Source organism: Semicossyphus pulcher, unplaced genomic scaffold (genome assembly GCF_022749685.1).
Source record: "Semicossyphus pulcher isolate SPU_LCO1_2020_fin unplaced genomic scaffold, fSemPul1.0.p SCAF_7, whole genome shotgun sequence".
Lineage (NCBI taxonomy): Eukaryota > Metazoa > Chordata > Actinopteri > Labriformes > Labridae > Semicossyphus > Semicossyphus pulcher.
The window spans coordinates 21483370-21500593 of record NW_027211748.1 but is presented as its reverse complement, the minus strand read 5'-3'; the positions used below and the strand labels follow the sequence as shown (position 1 = coordinate 21500593).

The following is a 17224-nucleotide window of genomic DNA, read 5'->3' as shown; positions in this document are numbered from 1 at the left end:
TGTTCACCCATTTGATTGACATGAGTGGTATTAAATTCTACGAATAGGAGGACCTATTTACATGACGTCATTATCAATAACAATGTGACAGTTTCTTTATACATACCTTTAATCAATTTAAGTCACATTTGATCAATTAACCAATGCCTAAATAATGCCTTATTTTTAATATTTTAGTGCATCTAATGGCATATTCATTTATTTATATTTTTTATTTATTTGTGTTTAATTCCTCCACGATCCTATAGTTTTTAAATAGGTTGGATTTTGGTGTTTTGGTGTCACAATTCATGGCAGTATTTGATCACTTTATCGTGGTTTCGCCAAGACAGCTGACTTTCCCACCGTTACAACAGTTTACCGTTAAAAGTCTCGAGCTACAGTGACTTTTCTAAAAAAATTCCATGTCTAAAAACGTATCTACCATAGTCTTTAAAAAAATTAACATATAACAACTAACCATGTATCCTATAGAAACTATTAAAGGAACAGATTTTTGGACAGAGCAGAAACAAGCTGTAAAATCAAGAATGACATGTAATCACCTTTTATGTTGACTGAACCTTTTCACAACAAGTTGCTTTTTTACACTTCAAGCAAACAAAAAGCAACATTAGAAGTATTATCTATTTAATACAGCTCCACTCTCCTTTTAGCTTGGCCCTGCTGGGAAAATATAGCCCTTTGGTAGCTAGCTTAAAGTGCTACTTGTTCTGTAGCTAGCTGCTAAGTTCGTCTGCTGTTTGTGATATGTTGTGTACAGTTGGTTCTCAGCTTTTTTATGTTGTAATCAGCTACAAAAATGAAACTATAAGAACGGTGAGTTTATCAAAACAGTTAGGTTGTGGGCCGTACAACTAAAACAGAGATTATACAGATGCTATGAAACTCAGCAAAGCTAAGGCTAAGAACAGTTGTGTGATGTTTGTCGCTACAAATGACTCTTTCATACACACTTAGTCATGCTTTGTTTTTTGTTTTGACCGCTCACTGAGATTTTATCTTGTCATAAATTAATTTCTGAAAAAAAAAAGCTTAAAGATATAATAAGTAGGATTTTCCTAGAAACACAAAATATAGGCTTTTATATATATAATATAAATCATCACTTATGGGCCTCTTTACATGTGTGTTGGTGAGCATGTGTGCAGACCCTTGTGAGACCCTTCCCTCTGCATCTATTCTGTTGTTCTGCTCCGGTTCCCTGAGCCAATCACAGCGTATAGGTGAGTGTGGGAGTGGTTCAAATTACCACCTGGGCCCCATTCAGACCGGCGAACATGGCGAAAGAGCGATGCGGAGTTTGGCCTTCTTTCTGTCGGACAGGTAGGTGGCTGAAACCGGATAGGACAAGCTAACCGGTGGTTAGCATGCTAGCACAAAGCTAATCAGCGGTTAGCATGCTAGCGCAAACTTAACTGTGATGCTGTCGGTGTTAGCTCGGCGGGGTGGGCATGTTCTCGCACAAGAGAGTGAGAGTGAGCTTCTGGTGACGAAGAGCCCAGGAGGAGGGGCCCAGTTTGAATGTGTAGTTGACAAAATGCAATGAAAATCCTACTTATTATACCTTTAAAGCTCCTGTGAGGAACTTTTGGTTTGTGTTGATTTTAGCGCCCCCTGCGGACAAAGCTTCGTCTGACACCTACCTTTTGCCAGCAGTTTTAGGCATTAAAAATAACAATATAGACATAATCAATCTTGTTGCTGATGGTTTGGTTTTCTTTTGTAGCTCATCAGTCAATCAGTCACTGTTTCATAACCAGCAAAAACTCCTCAGAGGAGCTTTAACAGGCTGTACTGTTTCACCTAGTGTTATTAAACTAGGTGTGGCACAGTAGGCCTTCCTGTCGAGAATAAAGGCAGAGTCATCAGCTGTGATGTGTAACTCTACCTCCTTATCTTCTAGCATGCTGGTGCTGTGGGTTTATGATGGATTGATGACAAACACTCCCTGATAATAAAGAAAACTAAGATAATCTACGTAAACTAAACAGAGGGCAGAGCCACAATGTAGTTCTTTAGTATCAGCAGTGTGTCACCGGCAGGAGGGGTCACGCTCTATTTAAGTTTGCTTTTAATTTGTGCTTCATTCATCTTTAACAACTAAAGTGGTCGAAAATTCAGTTTAAAATACTAGACAGAAACAGTTTGAGTGGGTTTTTCCCAATGGATTTAATTCATGTTTACTTCCTACAGACATTGACAGCTATCTATTGCTCAGTATGGTAGTTTGGCAGAGTACAACTGACTACAATCAAAGTAACATGAGAAAAGACAAATGAAGTTTTTACAGGTTTTCAAAGAGGGGGTTACTTTCAATCCTAATCACCGATTAACATCCTACAAAGTCAGCACAGATGTTTTGCATTAGCACTTAACTTAGTCTAAATAAATGCAAAGCTTTATCCAAAACCGCCAGTCCATGTTAGACAAAATAGCTTAATAACTTTGCCCTAGCTTCAAAATAATCTGTCAAAAAAAAATAGATTTCATATCCAAAATTGACATTTTTGTAGAGGTAGCAGCTAATCTGTGACGCTACATGGCACTGTTAAACCAAACCTGAATGAGTGAAAAATAACAAGAGGTTAAAACACAAAGGAAGTCCCACAACCGTTTTAATAGTGCATCTTCACTGAAATCTTGTTTTATCTTCACTTGACTAAATTAAGGCTGCAGTTCACAGTTAATATAAATGAGGTCCATAAAGTATTAGTGCTGCACATGTCAAGTCTGAGCATTAAAAAAATAAACAGTTGGAAGCACTTTAAAATGAGCAAAAATAGAATACATTAAGATCTCAAGGCCACCAGCCATTTTCAGCAGCAGTTCACATTCAAGCCATTCCCATGTTTTATGTTAAAAACAGTAACAATGAGTTGATAAATTAAGAGCCGTCCTGAAAGGCACACTAAAAACAGAAAATGTACCACTGTGGTAGATCCACAACACCCATTTTTAAAGATTTTAATCAAGCAGTACTTCATTACTGTGACGTTAAGAGCCTCCTTCATTCACCACCCAGAAGAAACTCTTCCTGCTTGAACTATAAATACACTTTAAATACTGACAGCAATATAAAGCTAACGGAGGACATGTGGTAGCTGGTATTTTGTTTCTAAGCAGACATTAATTTACATGTTTTACTCTGCTATTATGCAACATTTTTACTGTTGAAGTACCATGCAGCCTCCCTCTGTCCAAACAAGCAGCCAGTCTAAGAAAGCCGGATAAAAAAGCTCCAGTAGTGTGGATCACTCTATTGCTTTGCAAACAAATAAAGGTCTCTCCTCAGTCCTGAATCAGGAAGCAAGTAATTGATATGAAACTTAAAATAGTTAAAAGTCAGTTTTCACACATTAGACTGTGTACGACAGTTTACTATCTCCACTTGGTAAATAAATCTACAGTAAATTAAAACTCACTGCTGCCTTTGTTTTTACAGAGACTCGAGTCATAATTCAGTTTGAAATCCGCCTTGCCCCTTAGGGAGCACATGTAGGCTTAAATAGAGTCAGCAATATTTACATGTTTTTAAACCACTTCCTTTAAATCATACACGTCATACAGTTAACCATTTTCCAAAGCATTTTTTTTTAGTTAAACCGTCAATATGGCCTTTATTTCTACAAACTTCTGAGGAATAAAAGTCAACTAGCCTTTTATGCCTTATGTCTGGTCGTCTACAACATATTACACAAATGACTGAAACCAAAGAAAGACCAAACAAAGTCCCTTTCACAATAACTTTAAAACTATCTAACACAATGTGTTTGAAAAATGGCAGCAGTAATGTACATGTGTATGTGTAGTTTGCAGGAAGTGGGCTAACATCTAAAAAACACACAGTAATGGGCCTAAAAGTTAAGACTGACACTCTAATTGGAAATCTGACTCGGACCTGACCAGTGGTCTCTCAGTCTACCACAGTAATACTGGCTCTAAAGTACATGTCAGTTCTTCAGATTAGCAAAAGAAAATGTGCAACTCAAAATGTCCATAAAGATGTTTGTGTGCTGTTTGGCACAAGTGTTTAAGATGCGTTCTCCTCGGGCCTCTTGATCACTGCGCTGTACTTCATAGGTGCACCGTCCGCTTTGAGCTGCACCTCCACTAATGTGAAGATAGAAATGACCTGGAAATGGAAACAAGAAATTATGATCATTGCTATTTAGATATTCAGTCAACTTGTTCTAACCAAAACACCTTTGAACCATCCTAACCTCAGCCAGCTGCTCTGACTAGAACAGGTTAGTAATCTTGTTTTCTGCGGGATTCATTTGTCTTTATCGCTGTTATTTTTATTTTGAGAGCAATCAAACCTATAATATATATACAATACCTGAGACATGGACATTTTCATGTAAAATACATCATGTTAATTTATTATTGGTTGGGCATTTTAAGAGTCTAATAGCTATCAAACACACTACTGTTAGAATATTTTCATTTGACAGGGAATACCATAACCAAAGCATTTCCAGTGTGTGTGGTTCTCACCTGCTCCTCTGGAGGTTTCTCGTGGTCCTCTTGTGTCCAGACCAGAGTCAGCTCGGATTTCTTCCCCACCTTACGATGGTGGAAAGAGTCCAGACCCGTAATAGACTGAAGGCAGAAACAAACGGTTTCAAACTGTTTCAGATCAAACTGTCCTGAACCTACGTCTATGTAGAAAACTCCCCGTTGATCTGTGACATTGCCACATAAAATGGAGTGCATTACAAGGTCTCAAATCAAAGACATAGATTATAGTTTTTGAATGTGTGGTTTTCCTTTAATGCTGTGAAACTAAAATATTCCACTGTGATATAAAGGTGTGTGTGTATGTGGCATTTATGGCTATGAATTGTGACTATGGCGTAGATGAAAGAGGAGGATCATAGGGCGCTGGGCAGAGATGAATGGTGTGGCCCCAGACAAAGGTTACTGCAGCTACTATTTGATAATCCATAGATAATTTTTGATAATGAATGTAAAATATAACGCAAGGGAAGAACTTTGAACAAACTGTGGACGAAACTAAAAGAGGCTCTCCCTTCTGGCATACAGAGTGATTATTCTTCCTCCTCGTATTTTTTCCTGGTAATGGACGGCGGCATTGGCAGATTTCGTGTCTGCTTTCAGGATGTAAACGGACTAAAAAGACTATCAGGCGAGCTGTCGTTTATGTAAATTCATATTGTTAGTTTTGGACTCTTGAATTCATAGAGGGTCGATTTAAAGGGTTATTTTTGTTGTAATTAAATTTTCATTTGATGTAGTATAAAAAGGGTGAAAATGATCTTGAAGAAAAACTCTGTTCTCAGATCTTTGATTTTGTCTTTGTGTTTAAGAGTTTTATAGTTTTTCTTTCTTTTCCAAAAGAACCCCTTTAGTGTTTTAACATTGACTTAAAAGAAAGGTCGAGTGTAGCAGTCCTTTAAGAACTACATTTCCCAGCAGCCCCAGCTTGATGATGTGACACTGTTCCAAGTGCAGTTCTGTTAGTCTATTCCAGCCTCCGGAGCAGTGAGCCACATACCCGCTGCTGTTAAGTTTCACTCTTCTCTTTTGTGAAGACCACACCCATATATTCACAACCAAACATATCTCTACTTGTCATGTAAAGTTCAACTATTCAAGACTGCTGTTCCTTCTTGGTAGTGGAAAATAAAGACTGTTGAACCTAGTCCCTGGATGCCAGCGTATTCCTTCTGACCGAAGAAGAGTCAGGTGTTGCACTTCCACCCTGTGCTTTACAGTCTGAGACCACCTGTCGGACTGTTCTGTTCTGAAGCACCATCAACAGCCTCATTTCTCTCTCATTAATTAACTTAGTTTTCGGTATATGATGTGCTTGGGTAAGATAAATGACAAAGCTGAACTGTAATGTCAACTAATTTGAAAGATAAGATAATAAACATGTAGATTCCATAAAAAAATGGACGGAAAAAATACAATTCTTTTTTTCCCCATGAACATAAAAAGGCAATATCGAACAACAGAAAGTAAAATAGCTATACAGGAAATATACAGCAAATGTATCTACTAAGAGTGAAGAGTAGGTGGAGCGTGTTGGAGCTGACCTTGCAGTAGATGCGTTTCTGCACTCCGTATCGGAGAACCAGCACATCGAAGGACTGATCCAGCACCCCCATCACCATGGCCTCAGAGTCCAGAGGACCACACTCCTGTGAACACAGAGAAAAATATATAACTCATGCATACTGACAAAATGGTTCTGACTTGACATAAAGGAACTGTCCGATGTCACATTTTCCTCTATATTTTAGGCATCTGGATTAATGCTGAACTCGATTAGTTTTGAGGGTCACCATAGCGTCCTGACTGTGTGACTCAAATCACAGTAATTTGAAATATGAACCAAAATCATTAAAATTAGGAGCTCAAATGAAAGTCAGCTGTCGTCTTTTTAGGAATAAGTCACAAATGCGCCGGACACAGGGTTAGTAAACAGTGAAGATGTCACGGTGGTTAAGTCGTTATTGTTTCTATTACTCATTCAGTCTGTGTATGAAACTCGGCACAGACAAATTTTGAACGATGTTCGAGTGCTGCTCGGACGGAGACGGGCGGAATTTGTAGCTGAGATGACAAGGAGTCGCAGGAGTTACCGACAGAGCATAACATTGCACCAGAAAGGGGACGGAGATTAGCGTGCCAACACAGGTTTTGTGTTCCCATCAATGCCGATCGGAGACAAGGCGATAATTACAGTCTGAATGCCGATTGTAGTCTTTCCCATTAAGCAAAAAAGTCGGGTGTTAACGAGCTTTTTGACCAGTGGAAAAGCGGCTTTAGACACCCACCTTAACAAACACTCCGAAGAAGAGCTCCGAGCTGAGCTCCTGGACTCTCTTGGACACAGTCTTTTTGTCATTACAGTGTGAAGCCTGTTTTTGGACCTCTTGTGTTGACAGCCCCAAATGAGGCCCACATTCTGCACGCAGAGACAGAAAAAGAATCACACATGTCAAACTGAGAGACACACACACAGCAGGAGCAGCAAAAAGCACTAAGTGGAGAATCAAAGGCAACAACACAAACAACGTATAAACTCTTTGTTAGATGTGAGGCTGCTTTGCTCTCTTCAACATTATCAACCAAACATGCAAACAATGGCAGCTCTGTGTGAAACAATCAGGACAATCTGTTATTTATTTTCTTTTTGTGTGTGTTAAAGAGACTTTGGTACGCACTCAGAGAAGAAGCCAGGAGCCGGTGGACAATGATGTCAGCGTAGCGTCTGATGGGTGATGTAAAGTGAGTGTAGAGAGGAACATTGAGGGCGTAGTGCTTGTACAACTGCTCGTCTTTAAGGCCGCCCGAGCAGAAGTATAACGCCATCTGGGAGAAGACCAATAACCCAGATTAGGTACTGAAACATCACTGAAAATTATTGTGAAATATTTATTCAATCTCACAGACAGCTCTACCTGCATGGGTCTGGAGCACATGTGGGTGAGGACTTCTTTTCTGGCAGTCGTATACTCATCATCACCAAGAGTAGTGTTGAGGCTCTTCTGCATGTTGGAAAAGGAGAACAGTGAAGAGATTTTAAGCAATACAATTATATTTAAAGTCAGGTTCTTGTTATCGGAGCAACAGTTCCACCATTTCCCTTTGTGATAATGTAAAAGAGCTAGAAAGCAATTCATGCGATTTATATTCTTGTATATCTCACTTAAAGAAAATCTTAATATGCTGATGCTGTTTCTACTTCTTTCTAAAACCTGGGTTACACTGGCTGTATTACTGACATGCAGCGCTCCAGCAGACGACAGATCAATGGTGATTCCCAGCTGGTCACACAGCTCCTGCAGCTCATCCACCAACTTTGCCTTGGGCGGAGGGTGGCGTCTGAGCATGGCCAGCTCAGGGAACTTGCGGTAGATGTGGTTGGCTGTGGCAATGTTAGCAAGTAACATGAACTCCTCCACCAACCTGGAGAACACAGATGTGGATGAGAGTTTAATGGTCAGAGGACTGATATTAAAGAATGACAGACTGATTCAGATTCAGGAATACGTTTCAGTAGAAACTGTACGTGTCTCATGTCGGATAAATGTTCATTTTAGAGAAGAAAAATGTTTAATACAGAGAGTAAGATGTACTTGAGGAGGGAATGTGACTCACTTGTTGCTGTCTCTGTACTGGTAAATGTAGCAGCCTTGAGGCATCATGGTCTCTTTGTCCAGGGTGAAAGACAGTTTCAACTAAAAAACAACATAACAAAGTCATTAAGAGAAACAGTCAATCAAGAGAAAGACACAGAACAGCACACAGTCAAGTCTACCAGGACTGACCTGGTCCAGTCTCAGGGCTCCTCCTGAGAAGCGCTGAGCGCGCAGGTTCTTGGCAATGGAGTGCAGGTTGAGCACAGCCTGATGGATCTCATCAACGGGGTGCTCGGGGTCCATGGGGGGCAGCTCCTCAGCAGAGAACATCTTCTCAGGGGCCTCGATCATGCTCTGAGCGTGGTCGTAACTCAACTTCACGCAGGAGCGGATGACTGAGCGGCCGAACCACTCACTGAGGATCTGGAGAGGAGTGAGAGGAGGTCGAGCCAAAGGAGAATAAGGATAAAAGAAAATAACAAACGGCTTTACTTCAACCACCGAAATGTAAGTTTTATCTTTTCTTTATCTTTTCTTTATCTTTTCTTTTCCTCATGCTTGTGCTTTTTGCATATATGTTACTTATTTTCCCTGTGTGCTTATGTTCATACGTTTTACTTGTAACTGAAAGATCAATGTAAATACATGTAAGAGTGCAGTTTTAACAGGTCACTGAATTAGTAAACATCCATACCTTCCCCTCCGGAGTGATTTTCCAAATGACAGAGAAAGTGAGTCTGTCAGTGAGAGGATTCAGACTGCACAGCTGCTCACACAGCAGCCTGGGCAACATGGGGATCACCTGGACAGTGACAAAACACATGAACACATTGAGCACATGAGTTGAGGTTAGTTGTATAAAAAAAGAGAGAAAGAAAAGTCTTACGATTCAAAAAATCTGTTCTGTTGATACTACAAACACATGGTTCTCAACTGGTGGGTCTGGACCCAAAAGTGGGTCGCAGAGCTGTTCTTAGTGGGTCGTGGTGTGCTTGAAAGTTGTGGCAAAAAGTTTATGCTGCACTTTTATTTTGAAGGACATGGGTTTCCTATGACGTGTGTGTAGTAGTGTAGTTTATTCACACTCCATCTGATTGGATGATCCCAGCTCCAGTTACATTGACATTCTGGAAACTTGATGAGTCATACAGTAGCTGCAGTTATGTTGCACTATTTTAGTTTACTTCTGCTGAAAAAAGGCTGCTAAATGAATAAACTGTAGACGGAACATCTTCCTCACACTGCTGCCTGCTGGTCATTTTAGTTGACTATTATACCGTTGTGTTTTGTGAAGCTGACATACTGTGAAGTTTTCGTCTGGCCTCAGGTCCAAACTGCACCATGGATGAAAAATTTCGCAAGTTGTCATTAAGTGGTGGGTCCTGAGGCGAGACCAGTTGAGAACCACTGCTACAAACAATGATCCAGTGAAGTAGCTAAATATTATCAAGGAGCACTCACCTTCTGAACGAGGTACACGCTGGTTGCTCTTTGGCTGGCGATGGCATCCAGAGCGTTGTCCTCCTCCACAAAATAACTCACATCAGCGATGTGGACTCCCAGCTCAAAGTTACCTGTGTTAAAAACAGTCCAAAACCTTCAATCCCCTACAAGAACAGTACTGAGATCTGACTATAATCACAATTCATGATCATCATCGTCCTTAGGTATTTTACCATCTGGGAGTTGTTTGCAGGACAGAGCGTCGTCCAGGTCTCTGGCGGTAGCCGGGTCAATAGTGAAGATGCACTCCGTCCTACACATGATACAACAGTGCTTTGTGAATCATATAAACTTATGACCTTAATTAAGACTTAATGCAGAACACTTGCTTTCTGTCAACGTATGACGAAGAATGATCTATAAATACTGCTCAGGTACCATCAGGCATTTGAGCAGTCATTTGTCGGCAGCTTATTATAATGAAGACAAAAAAAGCAGAACTACGGGCTTCACAGTCCTACCTCAGATCCCTCCTCTTCCTCATCTCCTCAGGTGGGATGGTCCAGGGCAGGTCCTTGGGCAGACAGTTCAACACCTCATCTGAGAACTCAGAGGAATCAACGTCGTACTCTGTCAAGATGCCCTCCGTCTCTGGCTCGATCTCTCCAGCCTGACCAAGAGTCTTAGCGAGTCGACTGGAGGAAACATCAGAAGAGAGTCAGTTAGTTGTTGGACGATGAAATGCTTCAAGGCCGGATGTACTTTGAATGTAAACACTCACCCTTCTGCAAAGTTGCTGTCTGAAGCCCAGTTGGTGATCCTGCATATGAACAAGGTGTTGGTGTAGTCGCCTGAGCGGGAATTGAAGTTCTCGGGACAGTCAACGAGGGGAATGTTAATCCGTGGCACCCGGTGGTCCACAGGGGAGAACATGGCAAAAGGTTTATCTGGCAGGAACTTGAGGAAGCCCGTTACAGCTCTTGAGTGTTTCTTTTCGACAATGTACACCACCTGGCAGACAAGTGAAAGGGGAAAATAGTGAGGACTTTGAAATATAAGACCTTTTTTAACATACTGAGCAGAAGAGCAAAGCAACAAACGGCTTCTAAAGAACATGCAGAACTTTTGTGATCTTAAGATATTGTTAATGCAAACAGCTGTTACTTTTAATGGTAAAAGGTCAAGTTTAATGAACCTTTTAACCTGCCCCAGCTGGGATAGCTGTATTATGGAGTAAAGATGCTGGGGGTTATAATGGATAAGGAGTTAAAAATGGACAAACAGATAAACTCGGTTGTGAAATCCAGCTTTTTCCAACTGCGGCTGAACTTTTAATGATTTTGAAATGGTTATGCATGCTTTCATCACCACTCGTCTTGACTACTGTAATGCACTGTACGTTTTAGTGAGCCAAGCTTCTCTGTCTCGCCTGCAGCTGGTTCAGAACGCTGCAGCATGTCTTTTAACCTGTACGATTAAAGGTGAGCACATCTTCCTTACTCTGGCCTTCCTTCACTGGCTCCCTGTGCCTTTTAGGATTGATTTTAAGATCTTATTATTAACTTATAAATTAAAGTTAAATGGGCTTGCTCCAACCTACCTCTCTGACCTTTTAAAACCACATCTTTTATCAAGGACATTCAGATCTACAGACCAGTTGCTTCTGGTTGTCCCAAGGTCAAAGATAAATTTCAGGGGTGACCGAGCCTTTGCAGTCGCAGCAGCATGTTCGGCTGTCCCCCACACTGCCTGTTTTTAAATCAAAGCTCCAAACGCACTTTTATTACTTGGCTTTTATCTCCGCATGAGAGTTGCCTTTTTGTTCCTTTTCCTTTCCTATTGGTCTTTCTACTATTTTACTGTCCTGTTGTTTTTAAATTGGTTTAAGTGTTTTATTGTTTTGTATTTTTTATGTTTGACTGTGCAGCACTTTGACCAACCAGTTTTTATAAATACATTTGGATTGGATTGGATGGTATTTTTATTTTGGAAATGCTTGAGGATAAGGAGCGGATGGAGGGAGTATCAGCTGCAGCACAACACACAGGCCAGAAGCTCACTTTAGCAGTCTTTTGGAGGATTTCCCCGTTGGGTCGGGGGGTTGAGGGGTCTTCCAGAGGTTCCCCTATTTCCATCAGATGAAAGGACAAATTAACATGTATTAGCTGAACTATTGTGTGTACTGTGCATTGATACTCTCTTAGGACAAGTAAATAAAAATTCAAACAGAATTTGCTGAGCATTACCTGCTGAATTATTATCACGTGAAAGCATCATTTCTACAGTAATCATGTGCAACAGCTGCTTTAATCAGAGCTCCATCACAGTACCTGGGTCAGTGAGCGTGGTATTCTGAACTTTTCTGATGAGTTCATCCTGATCGCTGCTCTGGTCTTCCACAGTGACATCAGGCCCTGGGGTGCGTTGAGCTTTCTTCTTTGCCATTTGCACCGTGTTGTCTCTCTGGGTATCTGACTCACTGGCGCCCTCGCAGTCAGTATCCGACCTCACAACCTGGAGAGACGCATACATTCATCATCTGTTTAAAACTATCACTACTTGTGTTTCAGTGTCCTCTTAAAAAATGCTGAAATTTGGTGTTTATGATAATACAAACGTAGAAAAATCGATGCAAAAGTTGAAGACATTTGTACCTTCCACTGCTCTCGAGGGAGGACTTGCACCACTACAATGTCTCCATTCAGCGCTCTGTTACGAACAACAATCCCATCCAGGAATATATCCCGTGTGTCATCCTGCAAACATCAGACATTTATCATCTCTGTCCTGTCTGTAACTTTTAAAAGTACATCTTTTAAGCTGATACAATAAAATCACATGCCAAGTTACATATATTATACAGCACACTTTAGACATACGACATTCAAGCTATATGGTTCTTTTATAGCACCTGTAAAACCAGCTGTTCAGGCAGCAAAACAAAGAAATGACTGTGGGTTGAACTTACAGGAGATGGGATGAAAGCTTCATGGTATTTCTTAGGGTTGATTCTTAACTGACCCTGAAGAGAAAGTATGTAGAAATTAATTCACCAGTGTGCTTTGTAAATTACTGTTGCAATAATATAATTGTCAGTATACCAGGTGTTTAGATACCACTTAGTTCAAGGTCTGGTTTAGAAAATTCTCCTTGAAATAAGTGGCACAATGGATTTAGATTTGTGTGGGTATAAAGAAGGAACAAAATACAGATACTTGTGCAATACTTACAAAACTCAAATTAAAAACTATCAAATACTAAAATTGCTAGAGCCACAAAGTCTGAGCACTTTACTCTAAGGACCTGTAACTGTAGTTTGTACCTGAATGAGCTCTCCCCTTTTCAGGCCATGGGAAACCTCCTCAACTGTCATGTAGGCTTCAAACACTTGTTTCTTTGATCCTCTGCCTCCCTTGTTCTTACTCTTGTCAGCTGGAGAATTGGCAACAGAAGCTAAAAGAGATTTCACTTAATTATTAAATCCATCATAAATGATCAAAAGTAAAAGTGCCAAATTAAATGTGCACACCAAAATTACAATTTACCTCTGGGCTGCTGCTGCTGCTTTTTATCTTTGCCATGAGGGGACTTTGGCCGTGACATTTGAGGGTCTACCTCACATTTAAAGGCCCCTTCTCTTACTTTATCCTCTTCTTGGTACTTTGGCAGATTTTTCTTCTTTGACTTTGTCGTCTTCTCTTGCTCCTGTCCGCTTGTACCAGCTTTCTTTGGCGACTGGGGGCGTCCAACAAATACGTCTGTCTCTTGGGAGTCTTTATTTTTCTTCTGCTGCTTCTGTTGTTTCTTTGAGTCATTGGGTTTGAAAGAGCTGAGTTCCTCGCCAGATTCAATGTCACCATCTTGGCTGGTGGCGGTGTCCCTTCTCTGTCCCCGGCGCTGCCTGTCAGCGACACCCTGCTTCCTCTCACAGTCCTGCTGAGCACTGCGGGTGCTTAGTTTCTCCATGTACAATGACAATGAGCTCTCTTCTTCTTTGCTTTTCATCGAGGAGGGGGAGAAGTCACTTGAATCAGATAAATCATAGGGCACTTGGTCCCTCTTTCTCTGTGGTATGTTCAGCCTGTCACTCTGGGCTTGTGTGCTAGGCCCATTTCCGTCCCTTTGAAACATTGTGTCCCTTGCATATTGTTCCAGATACAGACTGAACTTGCTGCTGCTGTGCTGGCTAAGAAGCCTGGCATAGGCATCTTTCTGGCGAGGAGCGGTGGGCTGATTTTGGCTGCGTTTTGGCTCCCGGTTTGGGTTAGCATTTTTAGAGTGCCTCGGAGAATCCATGAGACAATCCTTGATGCTGTCTCTGAAATGACAAAAACACTGTTAGTGGTACCATTAGCATGATTAAGGTGTTAAAGCATTTACCTTTTATCACTACAAGGTGCCGCCAAAGAGAACGAAACTGAGAACTTCGAGATTATTAGTTTAAGTGTTGGTTTTTAACAAATAATCTCATCCTGCTTTCTTTTAACAGTCATATGTATCACTCACTTTCAATTTTTGCCCTGAAAAATGTAAACAAAGGCAGCCTGAAATGAATCGCTTCGTCTTCATCTGACCCCCCCAGCAGTTTCAGGCCTTAAAGATAACTATATAGAAATAATCATGTAGCTGATGGTCTTGTTTGCTTTATTAGGTCATATAGAGGACGCAGAATTAATTTCAGTCTGTTTCATAAGAAAACAAAAACTCCTCACATGAGCTTTAAAGAAACGTAGCCTTAAGTAAACATGCTTTCAGTACACTCAAACATGTGAAAAAGGAGATCACTGTCCTAAGTTGCTTTGAAGAAAAATACTCTTCAGTAGAGCCCTGCCTTGTTGCTGAGTAATTTACCTATGTTACATCATATAGTTCAGTTCGTAATAAGTAGGTTACATACGTTAGTGTAAGCTAAAATAACATTCTTTGGGTCAATGATTATACGATTAAAAAACACTGTGTCATCTCGTTGTCTTTAGTTTTAATGTCGAACATCTAACATGACACCTAAGGTCATTCATAACCTAGCTAAACGTTAGCGTTCACTAACGTTAGCTAACAGTTACTAGCATGCCTGACTAGCATCAGCTACTTGCTACCGCAGATGTTGTTTTAGCTTTAACTGACAAACGTTAACCGTTAACGTTACTTGTACGTCAAACGATCGCAACCCCGACCACAATAACCAGCACACAAAAGGATGGAAATATTGTCAATCTCAAAATTCCAAACATTACCTTAATTTCTGTCTGTAACTTCAGTAACTTAGCTGTCGTTCAGGGCAAAATGTTAGCTCATACATTCAATTCCTCCGTCGTCATGTATGGTTACAATGATGCTACGTTTGGGTGCTATCGGAAATATTGGAATTAGCCCAGCGCATTGCACTGCCCTATTCTAAAATGTAAAAATGTATATTTTAATATTCTGGGGTAATATTAATAAATGTTATACAATAAAAAAACTTTTAGCTTGATCAAACATTTGCAAGGACATGAAAAGGAGTACAGGGAGGAAACGTAAAGGGACAATCCTGCTACTATAGGGACTTGTTATTGCATTAGACCTGTCAACCCCTGAATCTAAGTTATTAGCCGGTAATTTTTGGAGTGGACACGGAACTATTGGCATATTCTTGTGTTAAACATGCCCAGATGGATCAATATTTAAGGAAATTATCATGGATTCTGACATCATTACAGTATTCAACGAGCGTTTCCATTATTTTTCTGAGGAACCCCTGAATGGGCCCGGCTGGAAACGTAAGTGGGTAACCTCTAGAGGGCAGCAAAGACTTGAAAAGATGTTGCTGTGTCACTTGGGCAAACAACTCATCCAGAGTGAAGAAAAGAAACTTCCAGTCAGAAAAAGGTGTGGTATATGTTTTTGTAGTAGGCTACGGGTAATTTTAAAGGAAGAATGTTGTATAAGCGAAATGTTAAAGATAATGAGGTAAATTCATTTATGTGCCCCATGTTTCCCATAATGGTTTAATAAACTGGACAAACTGGCACACGTTGATGACGTCATCGCAATTAGTACCAGTTGTGCATGTAGCGTCAGGGCGCCAAGGACAGAAATGGCTTTCCAGCGAGTTTCAAAATAAGTTACTTGTTACTTTGATGAAGTTAAAGTTTGTTTACTTTCTTTACCTTGAGTTTCCTTGGCATGTTCTATTATTATAACAATTCACATTCACATATACACCTTACCTCTGTATTTACTCATCAGTGGGCTCAATTGGACATCAAACTGTGAGTAACCTGCAGCAATAATGTACAACTTCATTTACTTAAAAGTTGTGAACTGGCCTGGACAAAAATGAAGACATGCTATCAGGTGTAAATCATTCAAACTTGCAACTATTGTTAGACCTAGCAGGGTTAACTTAAACAAACTAGAAATAACAGTGAAAAGGAGTGGACTTCTGGTTCAATGTTGTCATTGACAAGCTAAAGAATTGTAGCCAGCTATGGCAGAAGATAAAGTGTGTGTGAAACTGTACAATTCTGTTCGACACTTTCATGGGAGACCACAGACAGCACTAAATGACGCTCAGTTTGTTGAGCGAGATCTCCAACACACTTGCAAAAAATGAGGTCTTCTGTGGGAAAATGAGAGATCGCTTTGTAAAAGAACAAAAGAGTGGCAACCTGTGTGGAAATAGACCGGTCCCTTCTATTTTAGTGGAGCTGGGTTGGCTGTCCCAGTTTGACAAGAGACCGACAAATTATCCATTTGGAGATAAATGACTAATGGCAGAAAGTGATTTACCTGGAGTCTGTCTAAGGCATGTGTCCCCTCCATCCACACTTGTTGGTGGGAGACAACTTCAGTCCAGAAGAAACCCTAGAGAGGGGGACGTTGAAGCGAAAGCCTCAGACAGTAAACGGAGAAAGTTAAAAGAAAGAGAAGAGAGACACTTTTTTTGTTCATTTTTGTTTTGGCTCCAATTTTTTTATGCCTTTTATTAAGAGAGAGGACAGTGGATAGTGTTGGAAACGGGGGAAGACAGTGGGCTGAGGGTGGTAGTTGAACACAGGGCCGCCGCAATGAGGACTCTGGCCTCTGTCCATGGGCCGCTCGATTTAACCACTGAGCTAAACCGGCCCCCCTTGGCTCCATTTTGAGGAAAAATGTTGGGAGGAGAGAGTTTTGGATGCAAGAGCCAAAATAGTTTTTCAACAGGTTTTCAAAATCAGTTACTTATTCATTTGATAAACTGAAAGTTTGAATCCTGTTTCTTTACTTTGGGGTGCAGTGGCATATCCTATTTGTTACAATAGTTCATCAACTGGACTACTGCTAGACAACAAACCGTGAGTAACCAGCTGAATGAAGACTACTATAGTAGCTCTGGTCTTTTTTAAATGCATCTTTTTTAGATGGATGTGTGTTAGCCGTCGCATAGATTCTGGTCTCCATCCTGACAGGCTGATTTCACACCTGTCTGTTCACGCTCGCTGTGCCTGCAAAGCAAAAGACAAGTCAAAAAGGCTCCGTCGAGCACACATGACAAAGCAAATAATCTCACAACATGATTTTATTTAAGTCTGAAGGACAGTCATCAGTTCTTTGTCTGATCTGTCATCCCTGACATGTTTGTGCGATTTGGTTGGGTGCTCAAATTTAGCAGTGGAATCAGAGTATATGGGGGCTAGAATAAC

At 40.6% G+C, this 17224-nt stretch overlaps 1 protein-coding gene across 2 annotated transcripts; it reads right to left on the bottom strand.

The window, feature by feature from the left end:
* Positions 1-2153: 2153 nt before the first annotated feature.
* Positions 2154-14884, bottom strand: dis3l2 (DIS3 like 3'-5' exoribonuclease 2). Of its 2 annotated transcripts, none has more exons than XM_069684046.1 (21): positions 14795-14884; positions 13106-13878; positions 12883-13013; positions 12529-12582; positions 12215-12316; positions 11891-12074; positions 11621-11685; positions 10342-10571; positions 10082-10255; positions 9794-9873; positions 9579-9691; positions 8812-8919; positions 8307-8540; positions 8137-8216; positions 7761-7944; positions 7437-7523; positions 7200-7347; positions 6810-6940; positions 6066-6170; positions 4501-4605; positions 2154-4135 (listed from the first exon to the last, which is right to left on the bottom strand). In XM_069684046.1, exons 2-21 carry the CDS (start codon positions 13854-13856, stop codon positions 4034-4036), a joined length of 3168 nt encoding a protein of 1055 aa, XP_069540147.1. In that variant the 5' UTR covers positions 13857-13878; positions 14795-14884; the 3' UTR covers positions 2154-4033. The 2 variants fall into 2 exon arrangements, with proteins under 2 accessions (XP_069540147.1, XP_069540148.1); XM_069684047.1 differs by having other exon boundaries at positions 12883-12992.
* Between the last annotated feature and the right edge of the window lie 2340 nt (positions 14885-17224).